Source organism: Cydia fagiglandana, chromosome 5, assembly GCF_963556715.1.
Source record: "Cydia fagiglandana chromosome 5, ilCydFagi1.1, whole genome shotgun sequence".
Classification (NCBI taxonomy): Eukaryota; Metazoa; Arthropoda; class Insecta; order Lepidoptera; family Tortricidae; genus Cydia; species Cydia fagiglandana.
The window spans coordinates 11,051,003-11,078,022 of record NC_085936.1 but is presented as its reverse complement, the minus strand read 5'-3'; the positions used below and the strand labels follow the sequence as shown (position 1 = coordinate 11,078,022).

General features: G+C 34.9%; 1 protein-coding gene and 1 long non-coding RNA gene across 4 annotated transcripts in view; both read right to left on the bottom strand.

Annotated features, from left to right (window-relative positions):
- The window catches only part of LOC134664486 (uncharacterized), a 469,507-nt gene that overhangs the window by 260,927 nt on the left and 181,560 nt on the right, over nucleotides 1-27,020 (bottom strand). The window lies entirely within an intron of this gene.
- Nucleotides 14,670-27,020, bottom strand: part of LOC134664475 (ommochrome-binding protein-like) — a 223,045-nt gene continuing 210,694 nt past the window's right edge. Inside the window, exons 1-2 of one of the 3 annotated variants that reach the window (XM_063521149.1) lie at nucleotides 19,702-19,712; nucleotides 14,670-15,861 (exon numbers count right to left, since the gene is read on the bottom strand). In XM_063521149.1, the coding sequence (XP_063377219.1) occupies nucleotides 15,034-15,861 (828 nt within the window). In that variant the 5' untranslated portion in view covers nucleotides 19,702-19,712 and the 3' untranslated portion in view covers nucleotides 14,670-15,033. Of the gene's footprint in view, nucleotides 15,862-16,727; nucleotides 16,800-19,701; nucleotides 19,713-27,020 lie in introns of those variants that run through there. The other 2 variants (XM_063521148.1, XM_063521150.1) reach the window with 2 other exon arrangements.

Genomic DNA, 27,020 nt, shown 5'->3' with positions numbered 1-27,020 from the left:
GGTCTATGATGACAGGAAAACCTATTAGAAATGTACAGTCAAGCGTGAGTCGGACTTAATTACAGTTTTTGATCCGACTCCTACGGATTTTTTAAAGATTTCACTCACGTTTCGCATAAATAATGTTTAGTTTTAAGTTTATAAAATACATATGTATGTTAGTCTGTAAGGTATTTGTAATATGGGCCTTGTTCCCTGAATTAAAAATCTAAATAAATAAATAAATAAAATAAAAAATACATTGTTAAAAATTGTGTAATATACGGAATCCTTGGAACGCGAGTCCGACTCGCACTTGGCCGCAATTTTTTAATTTTTTGAGTATATATGTATGTACATAAAAAGTAAATGTTATTGGTAAACTTGTCAGTTAACATGGATTTTTACTTTTTTTTCGGTAAACATAGTTTTTGCAACGTGTTACTTAATTGTCACTTTTTGACATATCAATAAGGATATTTAGACTAAATCCCATAGTAACAACATCGCCATCAAAAAGGCGTTTTGAACTATGTAACAATCATCATCATTTCAGCCTATATACGTCCCACTGCTGAGCACAGGCCTCCTCTCATGCGCGAGAGGGCTTGGGCTATAGTCCCCACGCTAGCCCAATGCGGATTGGATGTAACAATAGAAACTTGTTTTTTTTTTATTGGTATTAACTCTGAAACTAGGCGAATTTCAAAAAAGTTTATAGGACATTTTTGTCTCTAAATGTGATCAGGAATACGCTGTTAAAATTATTCGGTTTCCTCATGTTACACCGTGTATAATAAATGAGTTTCGAACCCTAAGTAAAAACTATGTTATTTCGAATTTTGACAAGCTAATACATGAATTAGGTGCATGATATAAAAAAAATGAATATGACCTTTTTTATTAAGAATTTATTAAGGATTATTTCTTTCATTGACACTTTTTTCCTAAAATATATTCTTTCCTCAAAAAATGTAAAAAACTGTGTACCGGGACATATTTCATGCAAAAAGGGGGGGTTGCGTCAGGGGGAGGGGAAGGGACGCTAGTGTGCGTAAAGCACCATACCCTATGGTATCATACTACATTCATAAAAGGCTGGCTATAATTAGTTTGTCTTCCCCATACATTAGAACACAATTTAACCGAATCAATAGCATGAGAAATGAAACGGATATTTCTTGTTTTCTTTGCATTAGCATTTTTCTCTCGATAATTTAATCAATTTGCAACATAAGTAGAAGAATCCTCATATATCCATAAATATCAAAATATAAAAGGACATACATTTTCAGAAGAATTCCCCGTGCGACGTTGCCAAGTGGTTTAAAGTACAACATGCTCGCAACGTTTGGATGTCAATAACTCGACAATGAAAAATTATATTTCAAATCAATTCAAACTTGATATTTTTGACAGTAATGGGTTACTTAAATAAGAAGGCATTTTTCGCCCGGGTCTACTATGGTCAAATGGTCTAGTGGCTTTTAGCTACTGAGTATAAGTCTAACAAGTTGAACAGCATGACAGGGTTCAAACCACGAACAAAGACTCATTTCTTTTTGTATTTATTTATTTATTTATTTTGTTTCATCTTTTTGGAAATTTTATATGCCTTATTTTAAAAGTTATTTTAAGTAAATGTGTTGTATTTGATTATTTCATGTAGGTATATCATTTCAATAAAATTTTGGAAACTTATTTTATACCTGGTCAAGCAAATCTTGTCAGTAAAAAAACCGGGCAAGTGCGAGTCGGACTCGCGCACGAAGGGTTCCGTACCATAATGCAAAAAAAACAAAAAAAAAAGCAAAAAAAAAACGGTCACCCATCCAAGTACTGACCACTCCCGACGTTGCTTAACTTTGGTCAAAAATCACGTTTGTTGTATGGGAGCCCCATTTAAATCTTTATTTTATTCTGTTTTTAGTATTTGTTGTTATAGCGGCAACAGAAATACATCATCTGTGAAAATTTCAACTGTCTAGCTATCACGGTTCGTGAGATACAGCCTGGTGACAGACGGACGGACGGACGGACGGACGGACAGCGAAGTCTTAGTAATAGGGTCCCGTTTTACCCTTTGGGTACGGAACCCTAAAAAGGCGCGAAATTCAAATGTTCTATGAACGATATCCCTTCGCGCCTACATTTTTCAAATTTGCCGCCTTTTTCTACTGACAAGATCTGCTTGACCAGCTATACTTCGTCGATAGTTGACTTCTTATATACCTATTCTGCGATCCTAATTAGCCTCATGCATGACTTTTTTTTAATTATTTTAATCATTATTTATATCCTTTGAAATCGGAAAATAAAAATACTTTTATAAATCTTCCCATAATATTATTAAAAAATAATTAAAATACTGAAAATATTTTACTCACGTAAGTTTAGTTTCGAAGAATAACATACGCTTAAAATAATTCAAAAGAGAATGCTAAAATTATAAAATAAAAAAAAACTGGCATTGTCGGGGTTTGAACCATGTATCTTAGCTACAATCTGATTTTTTTCTAAATAGAGGCTACGGGTGCCACGAGCACATGACATTTGATGGTCGAAAACATTAGTTGCTTCTGAATGCGTTGTAATTCTTAATCGTTGCTCAAACAAGAATTTATTATTTAATTTCCAATCTTTTTTCAACAATAAACATTTCATCTGCTGCGCCCTCTAGGTTACTTTACTGTAACATTACGAATGTGCTGACATTTGACACTGACTTTAAGGTGACTTTAAGTACGTAAGTGTGCGTGAATGCAAGAAATTGCAATATTTTGCAGTTGGATTCCGGTAATAACGAAATGAGACAATGTTGAGTTGAACATGTCTCGATTTAGATGTAGTATTTTTTATAGTTTTCGCACATATCAACACATCTTATGAAACTTTGTATTTTGGGAGAAATAGTGAAAATCCACAATTCGTGCACAGTGACGCCATCTTTTGGCTGATAATCGGCATCCCATCCCTAGACATCCACCTATATTTTTTGTAAAAAATAATGGCTAAAATTTTGAAAAAGATACACAGTTCGTTATTTACCTAATTTACCTATACATGTCAGGAAAACCTATTAGAAATGTGCAGTTAAGCGTGAGTCGGACTTAATGTACAGATTGTACAGAAACCTTAGAACGCGAGTCCGACTCGCACTTGGCCGGTTTTTTAATTAACTTTAGACAAGAATGCATCATAAAAATACGAATATCAGTATTAGAACGAAGTGGAAAATAACGGTTTTCATGAATATTTCGAAGAGGAAAAACGTTAGCCATGAATCAAGAGTATTTTTCCTGGTAGTAAATCACCACGAATTCGTGTTGATATATCTGTCAACGTGGGTAGCAAGAACATAGATATACGAGTATTACAGGGTTTAATGTTAAAGCCATTATTTTTTATAACTCGTAACTCTGGTGGATCAATCTATGGAACTGTAGGCGGAGTCCAAGCGGCCTAGCCAAGGTGACGATCCCTTGCGCTTTGCTATCTAATTGCTTTGTGTCTCTAGGTATAAGTCCTTTTTATTTCAAAGAAACTATCTATGTATAACATATTGAATATAAAATAACTTATTAAAATAAACTACAAAGAAATTAAAATTAATACTAAAATAAAAGAAACTTACCTATAAAATAAAAACCTAATTATAAAAAGAATACCCCCTCTAGCAGGTCCGCCTGTGGCATGGTACCCATTACGCTGGCGGCGTTTCCTCGCTGAACCGCCAGGGCGATTCGTTGCGAGAAATACGCGCCAGCTCTGGGATCCCCTGTGGCGTCAATCAGCCGTCCCGACAGGGCCCTCACAAAGGCCTGCATGTCGGCTGACCAAGGGCCCAGTGTCTCTACCGCGAGCGCCGCAAACTCGTAGTCCTTAAGTAAGGACGAATATTTGCGGCGCTTGAGAACCTGGGCCTGATCAGCCGCGCCGCCGGCCTGGGTGCGGGTCGCCTGGATATGGGACTGTGCGACTCTCTATAACTCTCCCATATTAGTGTGACACCATGGCAGTTGCGTTTCGTTCGCTACGGAGCGATAACGATTGGCGTTGTCTACGGGGCCAGGAGGCTTGAACTTTGGGGTAAATGAACCATCTAAAAAATACTAATAAAACGATGATCGAAACATTTAATGTAAAAGGAAAATTTATAATAGATCAGGTGTGATGCGCGCTTACTTGTATGTAATTGGATAGTATCTAAGTGTATTTTTCCCAGCAATGTCGCATGATCGCAGAAATGAATCTTCAAAAAATGTTATTGGCTTATTTAAATTTTATATTATATTATATACCCCTAAATATTAAACAGAAACTTACTTGATACTGAGAATAAAATAATAGGCCAAGACCATAAAATATTCACATAGTGTGAGGGCTATTGTTTGTTCTAAGGAGCTGTTGTAAGTACATATTCTATAGTTAATTTTAATTTAATTACTAAGGTTTCATGTCATGTTAATTTGGAAAATAAATAGATTTGATTTGTTTGAGACGACATGAACGTAAAGTAACCTAAAGTATGTTCGACCGGGTACTAAACCGAAAGTTTTACTCAAAATACAAACTTTAAAATGAGAAACGAACAAACGCTTAAGTACCTACAGTGAAAATTACTTACATATGCACTTTTTCGACTTAAATCATTAGCATGCATATCAAAATAGTTAGAATATGAATTAGAGAGCTATTTTACAGCGGGTAAACCCAGAAACCGCGGGTGAAACCATAGAGTGGTTTCTACCCCCCTTCCCCTACCTATCCTCATTTTAGTTGTAGATAACTTTAATTGGCTATAAATTCACATAATATTTTTGTTGCGATGAATTATTTCAACCTTAAAATGGGCATATTAATTTTCTACAACGAATTGTTACATTCTTTACCTTTAAAAGTTTGCCGCAAGCCATACACATACCGCTTATGCCAAGTACTAAAATATGTTCTTGATTGTTTTGGAGCCATTTCTTTGAAACGTTACCTCCATTTATAGAGTAGGGATATACGTGTAATTTTATCTACCCCTTGTACAGTCATAAACATTTTATGTGGTGAAAATATACCGAGACGACAATGTTTATTCGGCACTTAACAACTGTAACTAAATCCTTCAAAGAAATATAGCTTAAAACAGGAAAATCTGCATGTTCTTAGGAAGTACAGTCATCAGCAATATTATCTTATACAACTAGGGCCGCAAAAATATATGACGCGCTCTTATTGCGTTCCAAATAAGAACGTGTCACATATTTTTGCGGCCCTAGTTGTGTAAGATACTATTGCTGATGACTGTACAAGCTCTTCTTGTAGGAATTGTATTGTTAATCTATTATATTTATACCTTAAGAGTGTGTATAAAGCTAGGCAAAATACAAAAATAAACCGCAATTAGAAGGGCACAGAAATAATGGCGCGCCGCGTGTGACGGGACACAAAAAGCACGTGAAATAAAAAGGATATTAACACCAAGTATGTCTTACCTTAATAACCCTGAAAAGTTATACTCCTGATTGTACAGTCGACGTCAAAAATATATTTACACTTTTGAACCTTACTCCTTTGTAATAAGGCGAAAAGTGTAAACATATCTTTGACGTCGACTGTACCTTTCGGAAAATGATGGCTGTCTTATACATATAAACGATTCAAACACGACAGTGACATTTGTACCGATATAAGGTAAACGTACGACATGCTAATGCCCAATAGATGACCTTGCTGTCACCTCTATTGACAATGACTAAAGTTTCAAGATGACATGTACTGGGACCGCGTCGAGTACCTACGTTTACCTTACACAAGAAATCTTGTTAAAATTAACGCTTTCACGGAGCATTATTCCATCCCTGATCGGATTTATTAATCCTGTTAAATTGCGAAAAAACTGGAAAGCGAAAAGGAGCAATCGAAACACGTGAAGACCTTTAATAAGTGAATGATTATTATTAATTTATGAAAATCTGTATAATTTACATAATTTTAATATCAATTGGGTTACATAAAGTATTAACTTTAAACTTAGGTACCTACTAATGCTTTTAGCGGCGTCTCGTTTTTGTATTTAATTTTGCCTTAAAATTACAAACTAGAAAAATCTTTTCTTAAGGCAACAGCCCTTTCAGTAACGTAATCTCAAAATTGCTTTTGACTTCAACTCTGTTGTTCAATTTCATCAGATTCAATTATAATAGAAAGGTCTTGTCACAAGTGCTTTGAACTTTGTCAATCAAAATCTAATCACGAAAAGTAAGTGATACCTATCCCCGTACAATGCCTCAACAGAACAGAGGTCCAAAGAGTAATGTAAATAGGCAGATAGTAGCAATTCAATTTCACGCATCCTTTGAACTAAATAATGATATGTCCAGGGAGCGCGGGTGTAGTAACAACCTGCCATCGGTGTCAGTCAAAAGGTCTTGCTTAAATCGAATTACGATTGATCCTATGTTGGGCTGTGAACCATTGGAGCGGGTCATATCGAAATTGTTTCTTGTTCTACACATATTTTTTACGCTCACTCGAAGTCTACTATATTGAATAGGTTTATGAATTTGTATTCCAAACAAATCAGTATAACAAACAAACAAACAATTTATTTATTTCCAAGAAAGGGTAATAACAGGTCTAATTGTTATACAGTATTATGTTTCACCTTTTAGCATGTTTATATTTTCTTCCTGTGACAGGAACTCGTGATACATATATTTAAACAAGATAAACATGCTATTTTACCGGTTATCAATACCAAACATAATATATTTTGTTAGTAGGTATTGAGTAGTAAATAGGTGAGTCTAATTGATTTAGGACTTAATGTTGTAGAAGTGTTGAGTTTTTCTGATTTGATGTGTTCAACAGGATGGCGATGATGTTTTTATGATACCAAGCACTAAACCCATGAAATTGATGTCAGAAAAAAAAATTGCAAAAAAATATGTATGTCTTTTTATGACGTTTCTTATCTAATTATTATTTATGAGACTAAATTTCTTTAATAACAGCCGTCTCCATAAGATTCAGCCGAGACGCCATATCAAAGCGTTCGAATGCGAACTACGTAAAGACGGAGCAGGAATCCTGTACTGAAAATTATACCGAAGATCCCTCAAGATATATATATTATTGTAAAAGCCCGAAATACGGTAAAACCTAGGTAAGACCGATACCGATCGGTAAAAGCCCGAAATGTTAAATCATACTAGTTTACTTCGGGCTTTTACCAACACTAATTCGGTAAATCATATTAGGTTTTATCACGGCGAATACTTATATTATATTTTTTTATATCTTTATTGTCTTCTCCATGTCCAGTTGTTTACGTCAAAATAAAAATTAATTCGTGACGTAGAAGGTATGTTATTTGTTATTTATGAAGAGAAGATACCTACCTACTTACAATAAACAAATCAGAACAAACACAGCTTGAGATTCAAGTGTGAGTGTTAGGTATACATATAAGTATTTGAACTTAATGAAGAGCATTACTTGCAAAATAAAGCTGTAAATTACGTGGAAGAGCGCACGTGGGAGACATCCCTCTTTCACGACAGCGGGCGATTTGATTGCGTCTGCGCTAGATTTATTTCCCTCTCTTGAGAGTTACTTTTTCAAGACGAAATGTATCGCGATTTTCAAAATTTGTTACGTATGCAACTAATAAAACATATTCTTTAGTAAATTTTTGACAAAATTAAAGTAGAGCCAACGTTTTGAAATGAAGAATACAAAGCTTTCGAGGATGCAAAACGTGTTAATTTAAAGAAATTATTCATCGTAACTGACACAGAACAATAACTGTCTAACAGGAATAAACTTATTTGCAATATGTTGGTCTAATTAAATACCTTCTGTAGGTACTGGTAGCTTGTATTATGAAACAGGCAACAACAGCCTTCGTCGAAAAACTGACGACATTATTGGGTACGAGAGATATGGATAGAGATAATAATCGCTCGCTATCGCAATATTATATAACTCAGTAACGAACAGATTGTTTACGTTATATATCTCTTTACGCCGGTCTTACTTTAGTATTTGTTAAGAAAAAAAATATAGCTCATGCATCATGTCAAATGCGAAAAATTTATATTAGAAATGCAAAGAGAAATAGCGTATCATGTCCAAAGGTTTACAAGTAAGAGAAAAAAAAAATTCGTTTGGAATTATATTAGAAAGACCATGAATTATAGGTAACAGATACTTTTTGTTTCGACCCAATACTGAAGTGAGTGAGTGTCATTGCCTTTTTATTAATGATTTGTTTATTGACCTAAGGACGCTTAAATGATAGATATTTATTTCTTGGAAACGGAAATATAAGCGTGTATAAAACATATTTTAACCTTCAACCCAATCATTCGATCACTGCCCGCAAATTCCCAGAAATGTAAGAGTGGCACAGAAGATAACAATACTTACTTATCTTTTTATTGTTGGTTGTTTTCTATGTAAATAAGTATATATTTATCTATATAAGTATGTTTATATCGTCGCCTAGTACCCATAGTACAAGCTAATGCTTAGTTTGGGGCTAGGTCGAACTGTGTAAGATATCCCCAATATTTATTTATTTATTTATTATACGGTTGAAACGTACCAAGTGGTACTGAAATTAAATTTCTTTTTTTTTTGCAGGGGTGTGCAGTAAAATGTGACCTTTATGTAATTATTTAATGCCAGACGAGCACATAGAAAAACATATGTGGGAAAAGGCAAAATTGTGGAGCGAGAATATGACTTTTAATGACTCCACGCTAATTTTACACTGCTTTGTGAGGGAAGAGTCTCTTTAAAGTAGCTCTACTTCACTGAGAGAAAAGTACAACAAAAACACACTTAGAATAGGGATGTTTCCTGTACTTAAAATAAATTATTTCAAACCGTGCACGAAATAAAGCACCAGATAATTATTAGAAAAACATAGATAACAGCTATTTTTAAACACAATTTGTATTTAATAAATCGGATTGAAATATAAAAAGTAGGTGAGTTTACCATGACGTCACTACATTTGTTTTCATATAAATTCCATATTAGCAAATCGTTTTGACAGTTCTAAAAAAGAAGCTGATTTGACTAGTAGGAATGTAGCCTATTACAAAAATAAACTTAATCCGGGGACAAGGACAGTCAACTAATAGGAACAAATTGACTTTTGCAATTTCTATTAGTTCTTGCAATTTCTATTATCTGTTTGTTGAAATTATATTTGGGATTACTGAGCTGTTTGTAGAAATAAATAAACTTTACAGAAATAGTGAAACGTCCATAATTATTACTAATACATCATTTTTTCCCCCAGTACAGAACCTATTTTTAATTCCTGGTGATGATTTTTCTCTCAGTGTACTGGTTTCAAGGAAATAAAAGTTTACAGCTATATTACAAGATGATGACCTTGAATACTTCCAACGCAGCTTTGGTTTATGAAAAATTGTGGATGTCACCGGTTAATTTCCATAAGGCAACCCGAAGGCGATATGTTTAGCAGTGGACGTCTTAGGATGATGAACCTGAAGGGTCAAGATGGTTGGCTCTTTATCATTTGTCACCATGGCTGTTACGTTCTAACAAGTATGTAAGTGCGAAAGTGACGCATGACATGACATGTGATAAAAACGCGACCATGATACCGCTGCAGGTCCGACAATTTGCCATTCAAAAATATTGTCAAAAACAATTTGAATTGCGCTCTTGAATTTCGTCTCAGTCGCTGCGGTGCAGTAGGAAATTGTCTTCATTTCCCGCACTGCTTGTCCGCCCTCCTTTACAAATCCCTTTGGAAAACATTTCTTTATGCATGCAGTTCAAAGCACTTCCTACACCATGATGAAAGCTACTCATACCTTGTAAAGAAAGCAGAAAGAATTCTCTTCATTCACGAGAGATATTTTTTGTTAGTAGATGAAAAATTTACAAGCTCTGCAGGCGTAAAACGCCGCTAAACTATTATTATAGTGCTGAAGCCGGTCATATTTACCAGGCTTGTTTATTTATTTAGTATGCTAGGCTACCGGAAAAGTAGTGGCGAAGGACCTTTATTATTCCTTTGAATTATCAACACTGTGTCTCCTTGTTTCCTTTCAAATACTAGATACCTCAAGTATACGATTGCATTTTTAAACTATAACGATAATGTAGTACCTCCGCGTACTCAAGTAAATTAAATCACTCTTGAACTCTTCATCTCGATGTAATAAGAACATTATGAAAAACGTCTTTGAAGTTCATTCACATTCAAATATTGTGTAAAAAGGCGAGCATTTATGTAAACGCCTAAGCTGGGAGCATTCTGGCCCTCGACATAAACAGTATACATTTGAATATGTCGACAGACAAATAAATATTTGAATGTTCCGAAAGGCCCGATGTGTTAGGCATTCATCGTGGCGTGTCGTTTAAATGCACAGACAAAACATCCTCCAGACATATGGTAACATTCCATTTCTAACCGCAGCTGCACTACCGGTACTGAACGCGTCGCTGTCATTGTCAATTTCCATAGTAAAATAAACAGTAATGCAGCTGTCGTTGGAAATGGACTGTCACCTTTAGCATAGTCGCGCTACCCCCTCTGCCACGCATACGGTAATTTTACTCCATGTTCGAGTCGAAAGTGTCTTTGTGTGACGTCCGTGTCTTTGAACGGACCAATCGCGGCACGGGACTTCGCTCACCTCGTCCCGCGCACCCCCGCATTTTTGGCATCATCCGTTGCATGAAATAATTGCTCTAAACTCGGTCTAGGGGATTCCTAGTCTATGTCTAAATGTGATTCATGAAAACATACTCTGTATTCAAGCACTGACAAAAGTAAGAGACTTCCCTTATGCGATCTTATTTAATGTATGTTATGGCCGGAATAAATTGCCTCGCGAAATTAGATGTCAAGCTGGTTAAACGTAACGCTATTTACGTATTAGAATATTCAATAATAATGTTGGTCTACGCAAGGAATTTATAGGTTATTTTCATATATTATTAAATTTGTCGTCGCATATACTGGATTCCTCATGAATGTAACATGTATAACGGGTATCTTATAGACATGTTGTGCGTTCCTCGCATCTCTCTAAAAGCTTTCGTCGCCGCTTATTTTCTTGAAATATCCCCATATGCCACATTATCTCCAAATGCATGCTGCACATAATGTCGATGAAATTTATATTTATACAAAGTAGTAAACCACATTTAATGTAGTTTACTACTTTATATGGAATGAAAGTGGAATCTAATTTCCCTGCTATATTATTCAATATAGCAACAAGGTCAAGGCAAATATCAGTAAGGTTGTTATTCAACAACCTTACTGATATTTAATATTCCGAAGGTACAATACAAATATCATTTCAGTACACAGTGTTCCAAAGATGTGTTTATATCCGCAACGAGTGAAGAAAAATAAAATATTATATAATCAAGAACAATTAAATCGGGTCATTTGTATGAAGATTTTTATATATCACTAAAAATATAGACTAAAGTGACTAAGCTAATAATATGGTTTTAATCACGTATTTTATAGTCACTCGCGCAATTAGTTAGTATGACTCACGACAGCTTAAATTCGATTAGGTACCTCTCCATAATATATAATATATAAGAAGGAACCCCTGCCTTGTTTAGTATTAAAATGGATGACAAGGTTCATGCCTGAAACAGACATCGAAATTGGTATTTGTTATACATACTCCATTTGTTATTTCAAGTCAATCAACTTTACAACAAACTTAAGACTACGTGCAGAAAAAACTATCTCTGTAGACTGCGTTGGCTTGAATCATGTAGCTACATGTGTACAAATACACATCTAAAGGCATGAATCTCTAATGGCCCCATTTCTGCATCAATTTATAATCGATTAAATGTATGAATAATAGATTAAGAAAATTAATAACAAATTAATTTACCAAACACTTAAATATGAACTAGTCTGAATGATTGGCCTAATATTGTCCTAGACCGAGACGCGTAGAAGAAAGAGAGGAAGGCCCCAGCGGTGGGACACAATAGGCTAACAAATAAATAAGTAACGTCGAGTCAAGAATGGATAAATCAATAGAAACGCGTCTCAAATAATCAGATGAAAAGACGGACTTGGTTCGGTATAAGTACTTATGTATTTCGGAAAACCTTTTAAGAGAATTCCATTTAAGCGCCAATACGTGAAGCGGAACGTTTGCGTATATTCTTGCAAATTGCTCTTGTTCAACATTGAGGAGGGTTCGTGATAAATCAAGTGCTTCATATTGAAGTGCAAAAGTATTTCTGAGTGAGGCGACGGCGGCGGTGCCTCGTCTCTGCGGAAATCAGACCAACTGTATTTTCTTTAGCGATTTAAATGTCAATCTCCTGAGTTCAAAGTGAGCCGGAAACATTGAAAGTTACAGCAACAAAGATCGTGTTGTGTTCTTCTGAAGGTTTAATTTTGTCTAACTTAATTTAATCTTTAATTCTTTAATTAAGATATATCAAAGTATCAATTTAAGTCTATTTAGCTTATAAAATTAGACTTTAACCCATTCTTACATATAAAGTATGACTACGAAAGAATCTAGACTTCATTTTTTACCCGTCAATATTAGTACGGATATGATGATCGTTCTTGTCTACGTGACAGCGTGATAAAACGGTATCACTTTCAATCGCGCTCTGTTAAAAAGTGACGGATATTTTGTCACGCGGATAAAGCCATCCATAATAGGCCTGCAGTTTGGTACAGCTGATCGATGCTCACGCCAAGAATCACCATCTTCAATTCCTAAGTAATGAGGAACACGAACGTGATACAGAAGATGGCATATCTAACTATGTATAAAAAATAAAAACCTCTTTTTTACTTGCGTTATTTGCGGTGGGGCGTAAAATGGCTATTTCACGGCAAGTATTAAGTTAAAATTTTATGATATATGTAGATAGATACATAGATAGAATCCTTTTTATTGGTACATCTCAGTAAAAGATACAGCTAAGAGAGGATATTAACTTACTTCTACTTAATATAATAAATAACTTAAATGTATCTTTAGTATCAAAAAGGTAATCCTGTATATTGTAAATCAACGTAACTTAATTTATTATGATCTAAAACATGTGACAGTTGTGTTGAGCTCACTGGGCGTATAAAAAGTATCACGGGGTTGTAACAAAACGAATTTTTCAGCTCCCCTTTGCACACAAAAAGTGCTTCAACGCCTATCAAAAGTTTTAACAAAAGGAGAAAAAATGAACTTTTTCGATTAATCAACTTGAAGCGATTTAACTTTTTAACGCGTCCATAGTAAAAAGCAATTACGACGGCCATAGATCTAATTTGGTTTTCGTAAAGAAGACACAAAACGTAGCCAGAGGGTCTACCACGAACCACGTTCGACGTGTTACCTCCCTGTCACACTTACGTACGAATTTAAAAGTGCGACAGAGAGGCAACACGTCGAACGTGGTTCGCGATAGGCCCTCTGTTTTAGCAATGTTTTAAATATGGTTAATTATATCTAATATCAAATTGCTAATAAAATGCCACTTTTACAAGATTAGAATCACCAGTGACTTCCGGACTGGACGCAAGCGACTTATTAACTGTGATTTAAAGAGAGAGAGAACCCTACAGAATTTAGACATACTTACTTTTAGTTTTCTTGTTTAGTTGAAAAGTTGAAAATATTAGTTTAATATTCTGTGGTTTTTAATTATTCGGCCATATTAGAGGCCACAAAGTGTATCTAAAATAAAGTATTCGTAACGCGTAATAATGATATTGCTCCTGTGAATGACTTTCTGGCGATAAAGGGCCCGATTCGGATTTCGAAATAGACATCTAATAGATATCTTTTAGACATCACCAAGATACGATAACGATATGTTTAAGATCTAACCTATCTAACCTGTCAAATTTGACATTTGCGCGACTCTGGAGATACTCTTGAACGATTTCCACAGGATATGACTTAGAGATCCAATTCACATCTAATAGATATCTTACTCTATCTAACGTAAAAGTGACATTGGTTGCCCGAATTGCGCGCGCTGCAAAAGAGAACTAGTTGATATCTAAACTATAACGTATCTAGAATGGATCTAGTACGTGTCGTCTCTTGTGAATATCTTGAAGTTAGAATACGGCAGAAAGTCCTAAGTTATTCCGAGCGCGGGAACTTCCGGCAACTCAGCTTCACGTGTCTAAAATTTTATGCCGTAAAGTATTCATAAAATGTTAATGCACCGTTTTATTCGAAGTTTTAAGTGAAGAAGTCTCAGTGTCTAATAAGAGTAATAATTAAAAAAAAACAGACAGTAAGTACCATCAATGTGGCAATTGAGCTCAACAGGTTATATTCTAATGTAGTATGGAGGCATGTGGGATGTAACTCAGTGCCTAAGGTACTTCCCCGCGTCCACTCAAAATACATCTTCGATTTACTCAAAGTACATTTTAAGAGATCCTTTAGCTTTTTAACTATCTGTTTCTACTTTTCAAGTCGCCCGAATACCACCCTCCTCCGTTATGTGAAACCCACACATGTGACTGGTGCCTTCATTTAACACGTGGCTTTCAATTTTTCGCTTCACTGAATAGCACCCGCCGTTCGTTCTGATCGTTAAGAAATTAAAAAATAATATGTACTACATCATATTGTAGCACACATGTAGTGGAAATTAAATTCCAACAATTCCAAACGAATAAAACATTTTTTTCCATTTATTCATATATTTTGATATACATCATTCATAGTAATGTGGAAAGCATAAATATATTTAATTAATATAATATTTTCACAGTATATGGGACCAACCATGAAATCGCAAAAAAAAGGACCTTTCATACATTCTGATACATCAGAAGTCGATGTTTTCTATGGGTGAGTCATACATTTCTTCGCACAATTTCGGGGTTGGTTAAGTAAAAAATTTGATTAGTATGACCTATTTAAGTATATTTACTTCGCAAAATTTGGATAAGCTTAAAAAAGAGCCCGTGTAATAAACTGAAGAAAAAATGCATACCGTATTAAAAATGGTATAAGGTAGGTACTACTTATTATTGCCATTCTACAAACATTTATTTTGGGTCGGTGATAATCTGATAATTTTATCTCCGGACCCGTAAATGAAGTTATTTTTTCCATCGACAACCAATCCGAAAACGTCATCAAGATCTACTAGTTTATTAACCTTCTGGTTATTATCTATATTGTAAAAACCAGAAGGCGTCGAGAAGTATATATTACCATTTACGTCAGCCGTGAAACTATTAACGGTATATTCACCCAATAGAACAATGTTCTTATCAGATTTATTTAAGCAAAATAGACCAGATGAGTTGGAGAAATAGGTATTGTAGTTATTATCAAGAGCTACTAGCTGTGCCATGGTTCGTTTTAGCTCAGGCACTATTAGCGATTTGCCACCTTCAAAAGTGTACACTCTTTCTTGTGGGTAGGCGGTGTAGTAAAGCTTATCCTTGAAGAATAATTGCCAAACGCTGTATCCATTGGGGTTGACATGGATTGCTTTTTTTGATTCGTAATCGTACTCGTAGATGCCGTTTCTTCCACCGAGATATACTTTGTGCTTGTTATTGTCAACAGCAGCGGCAAATCCGCCTATAATCCCAGGGATGATATTATATTCGTTATTTGCCAGGTTCAAATATGCTGACTCAAATACATCTTCGTTGTTTTTTGGATTAGCTCTTGAATGGCTGAAGAAGAGCGTATTAGTGTTATAGTCGATTGCCATCTGGTAGGGGTCGTTTACGTTTTCTTTCAGCACCTCCTTCTGATAGATGATGTCTTGGATGGAGATCAGGTCACATGCTGGCTTAATAATATGAGCATGACTTACAGCTAACAACGCCAATGTTATTATGACTTTCATCTGAAACATAAATGAAGGATCTTTGTTACACTTCTTTTTCAATATGTAGCCTCAGAGGAAGATCAAAATAATACTTTATTTACTCTTCTGAGTTTTATTCTTATGCCCAGTAAGAGACAGTGTAATTGCGGTTTATAACATTCATTGAGATAATAATATAAATTAAACTTTATTCATAGTTTATTGTACGGCGTCGCTATAAATACAATATTACGAACCCAGCCGGCCTAGCCAAGGTTACAATCGCTATCGCTTCGACAACGAAAAGCATTATGTCTCTCTATCACTCTTCCATATAAGTGCGACAGTGACAGTTGCGTTTCGATCGCTACGGAGCGTAAGCGATCGGCATCTTGGCTACGCGGCCTGTACAGTCGAGTTCAACAAGTCGAGTTAAACAAGCCCTCGCTCCAAAAAAATATTTACGCTCCTCTAAGACACTGACAAGAAAATTGTGTTAATATATTTTTAGAACGTTGGCTTGTAAATATGTTTGTGAACTCGACCGTAAGTTTACTTTTAGCTGTAATAACTATATTATATTGAATCAAAACAAATGTCAAATTATGCATGATTAAAATAAACGAACGTCTAAATTAACTTAGATTTCAGATTGGTATGTAGGCATTCAAGTTTTCTGTTAATTTAAAAATTAAAATAATAAGCCCAGTCTATGACTTAGATACTTGACTTAAAATCCTATGTCTCCTAAACCAAGTCAATCAATAATAAGTCATAATTAAGTGTAACTAGAGGTATGTAATTAAATAATGCTAAGTATATGAAACTATGGATTAAAACATTGTTACGGCTAAATATACTAACACAACAGGAAAAGTAATTAAAATTAATACACGGAAACTCACCTTATTGTCCGTTCCCTATTGCGGTTCAGTTCACAGTGTAATATTGTACAGAAGAATTCCTTTATATACATACGTAGGCTCTTATGTTTTCATACGGGACATTGTTTTTCCATGAACTTCCTTGTAAGGTCAAACATTATCTCTTGTAGGTATACTATTCTTAGAAGAGGCTTATATTTGTGGACGAAAGGCGATTGCACTTGTATTGTATCATCTATCGTGTTGTGCATCATTTTAGTAAGCGCTAATAGGTACCTACTTGTCTTAGAAAGCGACAACCATGACGACATTTTAGCAAGTGCTACTTAGAAAGCGACAACCATGACGACATTTTAGCAAGTGCTATTTTATAGATGACTGTAAATAAGAAGGCACTGGATTTTCAATGGTAAAACAAAATGTAATGTGTCAGTAATAAAAAGACAAAAGGTATCAAAAAACATAGACAATAAAACGTACAAAAAGGTAAATTTATATAAAAAAGGTTGTGTGTTGCACATGCTACCTACTTAGAAAGTGACTACCATAACAACATTTTAGCACAGAATAACTAATAGTAGGTACTTAGCAAGTGCTACCTAACTGTTAGAAAGCGACTACCATGACGACATTTTAGCAAGTAGTGCTACCTACTTAGAAAAGCGACTACCATAACAACATTTTAGCACAGAATAACTAATAGTACTTAGCAAGTGCTACCTAACTGTTAGAAAGCGACTACCATGACGACATTTTAGCAAGTGCTACCTACTTAGAAAGCGACGACAATGACGATATTATAGCAAGTTCTGCCTATTTGTTAGAAAACGACTACCATGACGACATTATAGCAGTAGCACTAGCTAGCCATTACTAGTTACTTATTAGAAAGTGACTATTACCATGACGACATTTTAGCAAGTACCTAATTGTTAGAAAGCGACAACCATGACGATATGTCAACTAGTCCTACCTACTACTTGTCAGAAAGCGACTTATTAAAAAATCAGCCTTTACATAAAACTTTAGAGCACACATACCGATTTCCTTAATTTATTCATAAACTAATCAAAACCTCAAATAACATTAAAACCAAGTTTAGACCCCTAGTTGTCTGGGCTTAAATAATTTCGAATGAGCTCTAGAACGACCCTTTTCAAGGATTAGGTCGAATTACAAATCTCACACCACTGTGAAGTGGAACAATTAAGTAGCAAACTTAATTTACTTAGAGACAGTTCTTAGAAATAGTATACTCACAAATTAAGTTTAATCATGAAGTAAAGTTTTTTTATCAAGTAGGTAACCCTAGGAATCAAAGTAAACCGTGGGTTATTGTAATAAAACATTTAAAGTCAGTACAAGATTTTTTTTTTCAATATATATTTACCCGTATTGACTAATTAACCTTATTGTGTTTTCCTGTTATTTAGAATAACAAGTAATTACTGAGTATCAGAATAGTTTACTGCCGTCAGTATGAAGAAGGGCGTAACTAACAATTTTAAAACTAAGTTTTTATATTTTATCTATAAATTGTAAATACAGATGTTAATCAAATAATCACAATGAAAAAATCAACGATGATCAACACTGACCAACGTGGGACTCGAACCCACATCCTTGGATTGCCTTGCACTGGATTGGATGTAAGTATTTACAATTTTGATTGTAAATACTTACATTCTTTAGATTGTAATACAAAACCCGCAATAAAAAAGGAAAATATATTTACATCTGAGTTTTTATATTGACTTTACCCAAAAAATGCCCATTTACTATTTTTTTTAACTAACAGCTGACTGTTATGTTATTTATTTTCAGGGGGCAACACCATTCATTATTTACCAACCTAACCTCTGAAGGTCCCATGCCAAGAAGGCATGGATTTCCAAGCCGGCTTCGTTTCAGCATTGGGTAAATTTACTCATCCAATATGTCCACGTCGAAGATCGGCAAAGCCTCATACGTATAAGATTTTAAATTATTTCCAAGGTCTTCAGGAAGGATCTTCAGTTAAGTCTTCAGATAAGGTCCGTCAATATCGTCGGTATGGGCGTAATGTGGAAGCTGGTGCTTCCTGCGTTTACCAAGATGGTGAAATAAATAATTATACTTACTTACCTATAAATTTATATGTTTTTAAAATTGAAAGGAGTGCTGAGGACACGAAAGACAGAGGAGAATGGAAGAGAAAAACATGTTGTGCCGACCGCACATGACGTGGGATAAGGGCAGGGGAAAGAAGAGAAATTTATATGTTTTTTTGCTAGTCTATTATGATGTTCCACTGCTGGGCAAAGGCCTCTCCCCTTGTCTTCCACGTCTCCCGAGATAGTGCCTCCTCCGGCATCTCTTTATTTAATTTAAATAACTTAAGGGCACCACAGTTAAGTTGTTACCTATATTTCTTCCTACTAACAGCAGTGTACGTGGCTATATAAGTATAGCGCGGTTTTCTTCGTTAAAAATGGAATCAGATTTGACATTCGTTCATTCTCTCTATTTAGTAAGTAGGTAAGTACATATTTTTCAGAATTTCTACTACGAGATAAAAACGAGATTATTACAGTTCAGCGAGAGCTATTAAGCCGTCTCAGTCATCAAGCAACTGAATGTAATTATCATCAAGCGAGTTGATGTTTCTCCCTTAATTACTTCGTTAGCCCAAAACTAAAGCGCTTGCAAATAAATAGTTTTTACGACTCTTATGTTTTTAAATTTATGAAAGGATTAATTGCGTCATCACTCTTGAGGTGTTTTTTTATGACTTCTTTATTTAAATTTATAAAGTTTACTAACGGATAAGTTTGTTTTCTTCTGTATAATCCTGTGTCCGTTTTACTGGTACTTATACCTAATTAAAATGATTAATATTGAAAAAAATTCCGATCCCTTGTCTTCAAAGACTTCGTAAAAACGTGTTTGAGTAGGTAAGCAGTGAAGCACCCATATATTCATATATTTCAAAAATATCAATGTATACAGGAATTACTTTATTATCTGTTCCCTTAATTAGTCACGTCATTAGGAAGTCTAGGCATTAATTTTCCTGTACCTACTCTTTCCGCAAGACGCAGTTTTACAGGGTTATTTACACTAATAATTTTGCAAATTGAATTAAATACCTACATATTTGTAGATCTCCTTGTAATTGAAGCTTATAGCTTCTTATTTTTTGTTTTTTTAACTTTAATCTCACGGTAGAAAGCGCTAACACCCACTACAGTGCAAAAAATATAGATAATTTTTTTAACGTGTTATTACCGCTTATATACCTATAGCTTCTATTGTGGTCATTATGGTGGTAGACGACGTTAGCAAAAATTAGGTTAGGTTTCAAAAAGTTCACTTCTACCGATATCCAAACGTTCAAATATTCTATCACACTGTTTGTATAAGATTTTCTGTAACAATTTTTCCCGATACACTCCGCCTCGTGATCGTCATAAGGGTCCCATCGGGGTTCGCAGCGAGAAATATGGCCCCATAAATTACTGTATTATCGGACAGTCGATTCGCCCGCCGACTACTTCATTACGACGGCAAGGCGCCACAATGGACCTTGTAATTGGAACTTCGAATGTACATGGTGACAGTTTTATGCACTATCAGTATAGTTTGTTTTAGACGCAGTTCACGCAGTGGCTCTGTATGTTTTATAAAACACTTCACACCTAGATACTAACTCTTTGCCGTACACATAAGGAAATTTTATTTCTTACGAGAAGGTTTAGGAATGAGTACCCAAATACAATAAATATTTGGATAACATCTTACACATATCAACCCAGTACCATGTATATACAAATGCCTTGCCGGGATTCAAACCTGGGACCTGCTTCAGGGTCACTAACAACTAGGCTAAGAGGGCGTTAAATCTAAGAACAACATACATGTATGAATGTAATAAGTAAAGTTCCCTCTCATAACTGTTTTTCGTTATTTACCGAAGAGGACTGGAATAATTATTTGCTTTGAAAAGGTTCTTTCTATTGTAAGTCACGTTCTTACGTCGAATTACTCAAATAACACTGTTATTGGCGAGGACTTATTCTCAAAATGACACGTATCTATTCAGAAACTGTCGGTTATAATAGTACTCGCCAAATATTGGGATTAACGTAGTATATATACCTATACGGTCAGCTAAACTGTTTGCTTAGCACCCCTGCATACAAACATGTTTGCAGGGTGTAGGTGAAGTGATACATAAGTACATATATACTTTTGACTTAAACTATAGTATTTTTCAAACATGAGACTGTCAGGTAGGCTGACAGGTGTCATATAAATACAATTATGGGGAATTGAAAGTTTAACGGTTATACATTATGTCAACTATTATGTAAGGTTGCCTCCAGAATCTCGCGAACTAAATTGACAGGTCAATATGCACAAATGATACCACAGTTTGGCCAGTGCTGTTCATATCGATATTTTCAAAAAAGTTTGAATTAGAGAATATCGCGAGAATTCACCTCTAGCGGCGCTACTGTTGCGCGGTCAGTTAAAATGTATCTTAAATTATTTTACGATAAGTAATTTAAATTATTTTACAAATGTTACTTGGTATTTCGAAAATTGTGCAATTTTATAGTTATCGATACAATGATATTGGATAAACATATTGTAGGTAATTAAATAAATATTTTATTATATTTATTTTATTTTATTTGTTAGTAAAACTTACAGCTAGAGTAACAAGTTGTAGGTTATAACATAGAAACAGTGATTTTGGCTCAAAATACAAATAAGGCCGACCCAGATGGGGAAATAAGATAAGATTTTTCATTTATTTTGTGTGGTGTGGACTTAAAAATTAAATCGTCTCGGTGATCCCTATTGCTTCGATTGTAAAGAAAACCAGTCCCTAAACTGGATATTCAAGTTGACAATTAGGTCAGAATTTAAATACAGTTAGACCAAAACAGTCTGCAACGATTTTAATAGCCCACGCAGTGCAAGTATTATTTTAAAAGTCAAAATTCTATGAAATTATGACGTATTAAATAACAGTTGCACTGCGTGGGCTATCAAAATCGCTGCAGACTTTTCTTGGTCTAACTTTAACTATCGATCAATCTCATCTACCGGTCACATTGTATAAAATTAAATCACTAATTTTAGATTTATGGCGACAACCGCAAGCTCTTGATATAAACAACTTGCCCCCAAACCTGCATATTTGTCAGTTTCACATCCGCACCTCCTGATTTGATTGGTAACGTCACAATCTTACAATCGAATCAACCACTTTTCTCGTCACATTCATACAAATCGAAATCGTTTGTGACCCCTTTATAATTATCACATGGGTAGTAAGTGCATCTTACTTATCGATATCATTTTATCGGCATATACCCCTGACTATTTCATTTGTCAAACCCTGATCATTTTATTTGTCAAACTCATGTCAATTTAGTTCGCGAGTTTCTGGAGGCAACGTAGAGGTAAAATTGTCACCGTAAACTGCTTGTTTGAAGAATACATACATTTCGTTGGTTGCTTTACCTTAGTTTCTTACTTCTCAGTGTGAGCAAATTAAAGACGGGGAATTTCTTTATGAAAGTATCTTTTTAATTTTCAAATGCAAATCCGATTCGTGCACAAAAAAATAAAATCGTGGATTGAGGCAAAAGTGTGTTCATACTTATTTATTCATAATATTCTTAAAATATTACATATTACATGTGAACACATACATTTCTGTCACAATTTACCCCACTGTAAATAAACTTAACGAGTGGATACTGAACACACGCAGAGACATGGAATGGAATGGAATTAAGAAAGGACTGTTAAGCGGTTGCGGGGAGAAGGATAAACTAGCTACTAGGCTATTTGATTAAATTCCGGACGTCGGCCTGAAGAGATGGTAAGTAAACTGTTTTATTTATGGCCGATGTTGAGTGTTGCTTCACATGATGACCCAATTTAACACTGGGTAGAATGCCGGTAATAAAGAGTTGTAATTGTACTTAAAAACATAAAATAGTCAGCTATATACTAATGCAAATCCTCCCTGGAGAGAGCATCTTTTATGACTCCATCCTGCACGGCCAGCTAAGCAGAGGCAGAGGCACAGGGCCAGTTCCACCCATTTCTTATGGCTCCCCAAGAAGCGCCTAGCTACTTGGAGTCACTTTTTTTCGACGGCCAGAAAAGATGCACTGCGTTAAACATACATCTTCCCGCCTGGAGTTTTTTTATCGGCTATTTCATTGCGGCCTTGATTTTTCATCATCATTAATCATTATTATATCAGCCGACAGACGCCCAGCAGTCCTCAATGAGTGGGTTTCTCTCATTCAACAGTTCCTAGTATCAAGGTCACCGATCCATTTTGTTTGGAGTCCTTATTTTGTTGTTTCATGGTGTAAATCAGGGATGTTGCGAAAATTCGCATCAGCAACCGTGGAACTTCCGCATTATTTTCAACATCCGCATCTGCATCCACATCCGCATAAAATCGATGCGGAGCTTATGGGGATGCGGATGTCGAACAAATCGTTACAGGAACGTCTTAGCGGCGGTGACAATTCTAGGTAATTTCGTCATTACCTACCTATAACGAAATCGTCTGGATTCAGTAAAGTCGGCCATGTTACTGTTTATCAAATATAACACACCTAACTATATTCTTGCTCAAATACTAAACGTTTGTTTTTTTTTATATAAAAATTACTAAAAATGTATTATTGACGTTTTTTAAATAAGTACCTGATCTTGACATCCGCATCCGCCTCCGCAGATGTGAGCCTTTAAATATCCGCATCCGCATCCGCGGATGTCAAAAAATCTGCATCCGCAACATTCTTGGTGTAAATCAATCAAATGCTTTCGAATATTTGTCCGTAAAATGGAAACACTAAGGAGGCGCCTAACAACATCTACCGTAAGAGCTTACATTTCTAAAACGGCTATCATAGTAGTTTTTTCTACTTTTAAAGCATTGTGTTATAGTTTGAAGACGTTTGTGCTCATTACAAAATATGTAAATCCAATGATTTTGAAGTAAAATATTTTGCTACTACCTACGTAATCGAAATTATTTTATTCAATTCCTTCCTTTACAAAGGTACACATAACACACACATAGACACACACACAGGTGAACATGGTAGGTAAGTCTTTACTTACCTACTGTGTTCAACGCCATTATTTTCTTAAAAAAATTTGATATTTTAAACACGTTTATTTTAACTTGACTCAGTGAATACAATAAACAAACATACGACAATGTTTTGATTATCAAAGTTTATTCAACTTAAGCTATGATAACCTCCGGACATTTTGCAAACAGATTTACTTTTCCTTTTACAATGATTTACTGCCTCACTTGTTTTCTACTTTTGCTAATTGCTCATTGTTACGTCAATAAGGAGTTCTCTTAACCTTAGCTTAAGGTCCGATTTAAAACAATTTTATATTTTTCGGCTTGTGATTATTTGACAGATATTTCAATTGAAATCATGGCTAAGACGAGGAATGCTCCCCTTTGTATAAAGGATCCCAATCTTCCCCTATCAACGACTAAAAATGGTTACTGCTACGTATCCGTCCTCAAAATCCCCGGTTGGTACATGTAATGAACTCTGTACTTCCGGTCCCCGGACAGGCGGCCGCAGTTGCAAGCCATGAGATATTACCTCGTATATTAGCTCTCGTCACATGCACTACATACGGGGTTATATCACAAAATGTCGCCTTATAAAAGAGTTTCTGCGCTGTTTTATGTGGAGAGGGATTTAAAGTTTCCGTCGCTAAGTTTTCATCACTTTCTTGTTGTACTTTGTAATAGAATTTTATGGCAATTTTTTCGTTCAAGTTGCTTTAGAAATTACGTTATGTCTATGCTTTGGTTTCTAATAAATGGATTGCAAATACTCACAAAAGTGCATCATATTTGAATACGCTTGGATTTTATAATTGGTATTGAGAATTTCACCGTTTTATGTTTAAAATCTGGGACATCAAACGATAATAAATGCAATTTACCAATAGCAGTCAAAAATATTAAAAGTTATAGCTACAGTAAAATAGTTGTAGCTATTTCGCATTCGTGGTCACACAATAATTAATGGGAGGCGAGAAAATCTTTAGATAATCTAATCAGTCTAATCTCTTTTAGAGTTCTTTTGGTACCGAATTTAAAACTGTACCTACATACTGAAATGATTCAAAAATACTCAATGACTAGGTATTCAATCGGCGTATTGCGGCATTTGTAATCATGCTATTATATTATAACATTTATAACCACTATTAGATAGAATTACCTTAAAAATTGCAAGTTCCTTCCAATTTTTATTCTGAAACTCTTACATTTGGGGCTTAGTGCATCGCACGAGCTCGCAGTTGACTAAGACGTATGACTTGTATTGACCTCAATCGATTTCACTGAGCTAGTAACACGTAAAGATTGATGTATCATATTTCACTCTAGCTTAACACTACTGGGAGATTGCTACTTACAATGTGGTTTAAAATATACGAACTCCAGCGTCTTGTGAGCTTTTCAGAAAACTAAAAGTCGTTACGTTGCAATATTTCATAGTCAGCATGACCGGCAATTATTTAGTTTTAAGTATAAGCATTTAATATGTATTTTAGTTTTTAAGACGAAACAGGAGCTGAGTTTTAAATATTTTAGGTAAATATACCCGTCTCGCTAACGGAAGCGGCACCTAAAAGTAGTGCGATAAGGACAAGGCGAAAAATCCTGCGTAAAAATCTCTAAAATCGAGGTTTCGTACTCCTCTGTTTCCTCCTCCAAAACTTAACCTATAGTAACCAAATTTGTAAATCTAAATGATTATGAAATTATCTGTGTCGGACCGTTTTGCTTTTTTGGCTAATTGATATCAGTTTTGAATGCCACGCCTCTCATTGCGGCATAGTCAATTAGGCCATTTTGGCCATTTTTGAAGGGCTCTAGCGCCTTAAAAAACAAAAATATCAAAAAAAGCAAAACGGTCCGACACAGATATTGACAATATTAATCTGTGTTGAAAAAATCATTGCTCTAGCTTCAAAAACCACGGAGGAAAACGAGGAGTACGTTTATATGGAGAAATGACCACTCCTGTTGGCTCTTATAAGTAGTTCAATTGCAGAGAAATCGGCATACTCGTATTGTTTTAGCTAAGTTGCCGTGTCTGTAGTTTTCGACAATACCTTAAAAAACAACAAATTTACTAAAATACCTACAAATTCAAATAGCAAATACTATTATATAAAACAGATTCTTAACTCTTTTGTATTCTTGCTCAAATATTTCTATAAAATGAAGGCATTGAAATGTCTCCTGAGGGCTCGACAACAAAATTAAATTAAATAGAGCTTTATTGCGGAATCTGTTCTCTCATGAATGTAGTAGTACTTTTTTATGGTTTATTTCAACTTAACACTTTATTGTTTATGAAAATTACTTATTTAGGCCAATTCTAACTCACTCTCTGATGTCAAAATGTCCTTTGGTATCATTTGAAATTTCTTATGTTAATTCTACTTAGAATCACGCGCCTTTTTTTATCCTAAAACCCACTTAGTACTACTGTTATGACTTACTCGTTACTTCGGTTAAAATAAGTCCTTATGACTAACCTACTTAACTAAATCAGGCCCGTAAAGTTTTATGAATAGTGGGGGTTAACCTTTAGCCTCAACACCCCCTTAACCCACGGTACTTGTATATGTAAGCCGTACTCACACATGCTTTCAATAAGCAATGAATTTTTTTACAAACATCGTCACTACATCGGTTCTCATTGACTTACAAAACAAGTGCTGAGTAGGCGTGATCCGGGTTTCTTCTCACGTACCCAGTTTATTTTTTCTATCTTCTTTGTCGGATTCGATTACGGTGTAACGTTTGTGTCAAGATAGATTACCAATTTGGTAGTACAGTTTTACTGGTGCGAGGCAGAATGTATTTGTACTTTTAAACTTTTCCTCGCTTTATATCTGTTTAGTAAATTAGGGGTAAATAATAAATCAAATAAAAATTTACTATGGCATTCCGGCCGGACTCTTTTAACAATGCATGACGAATAGATACTTAAAACCGAGTGAAATATAATATGTAATTTCATTTAGTTTTAGGTATCTATTTAAGTTAGTTTTAAATATTTAACTATGCTAAGGTAAAACAACTATACATGAGTTTTCTTTCATAATAATATGAATTAAGTTGTATGGGAATAGGAAGTATGGTAGTAATAGGTAGTGTTAATAAGTATAAAAGATGTTTTCGCAAAGCTCGCTTACTTATAAATAGATTTTATCTTTGTATGGAGTGAGCACTCTATG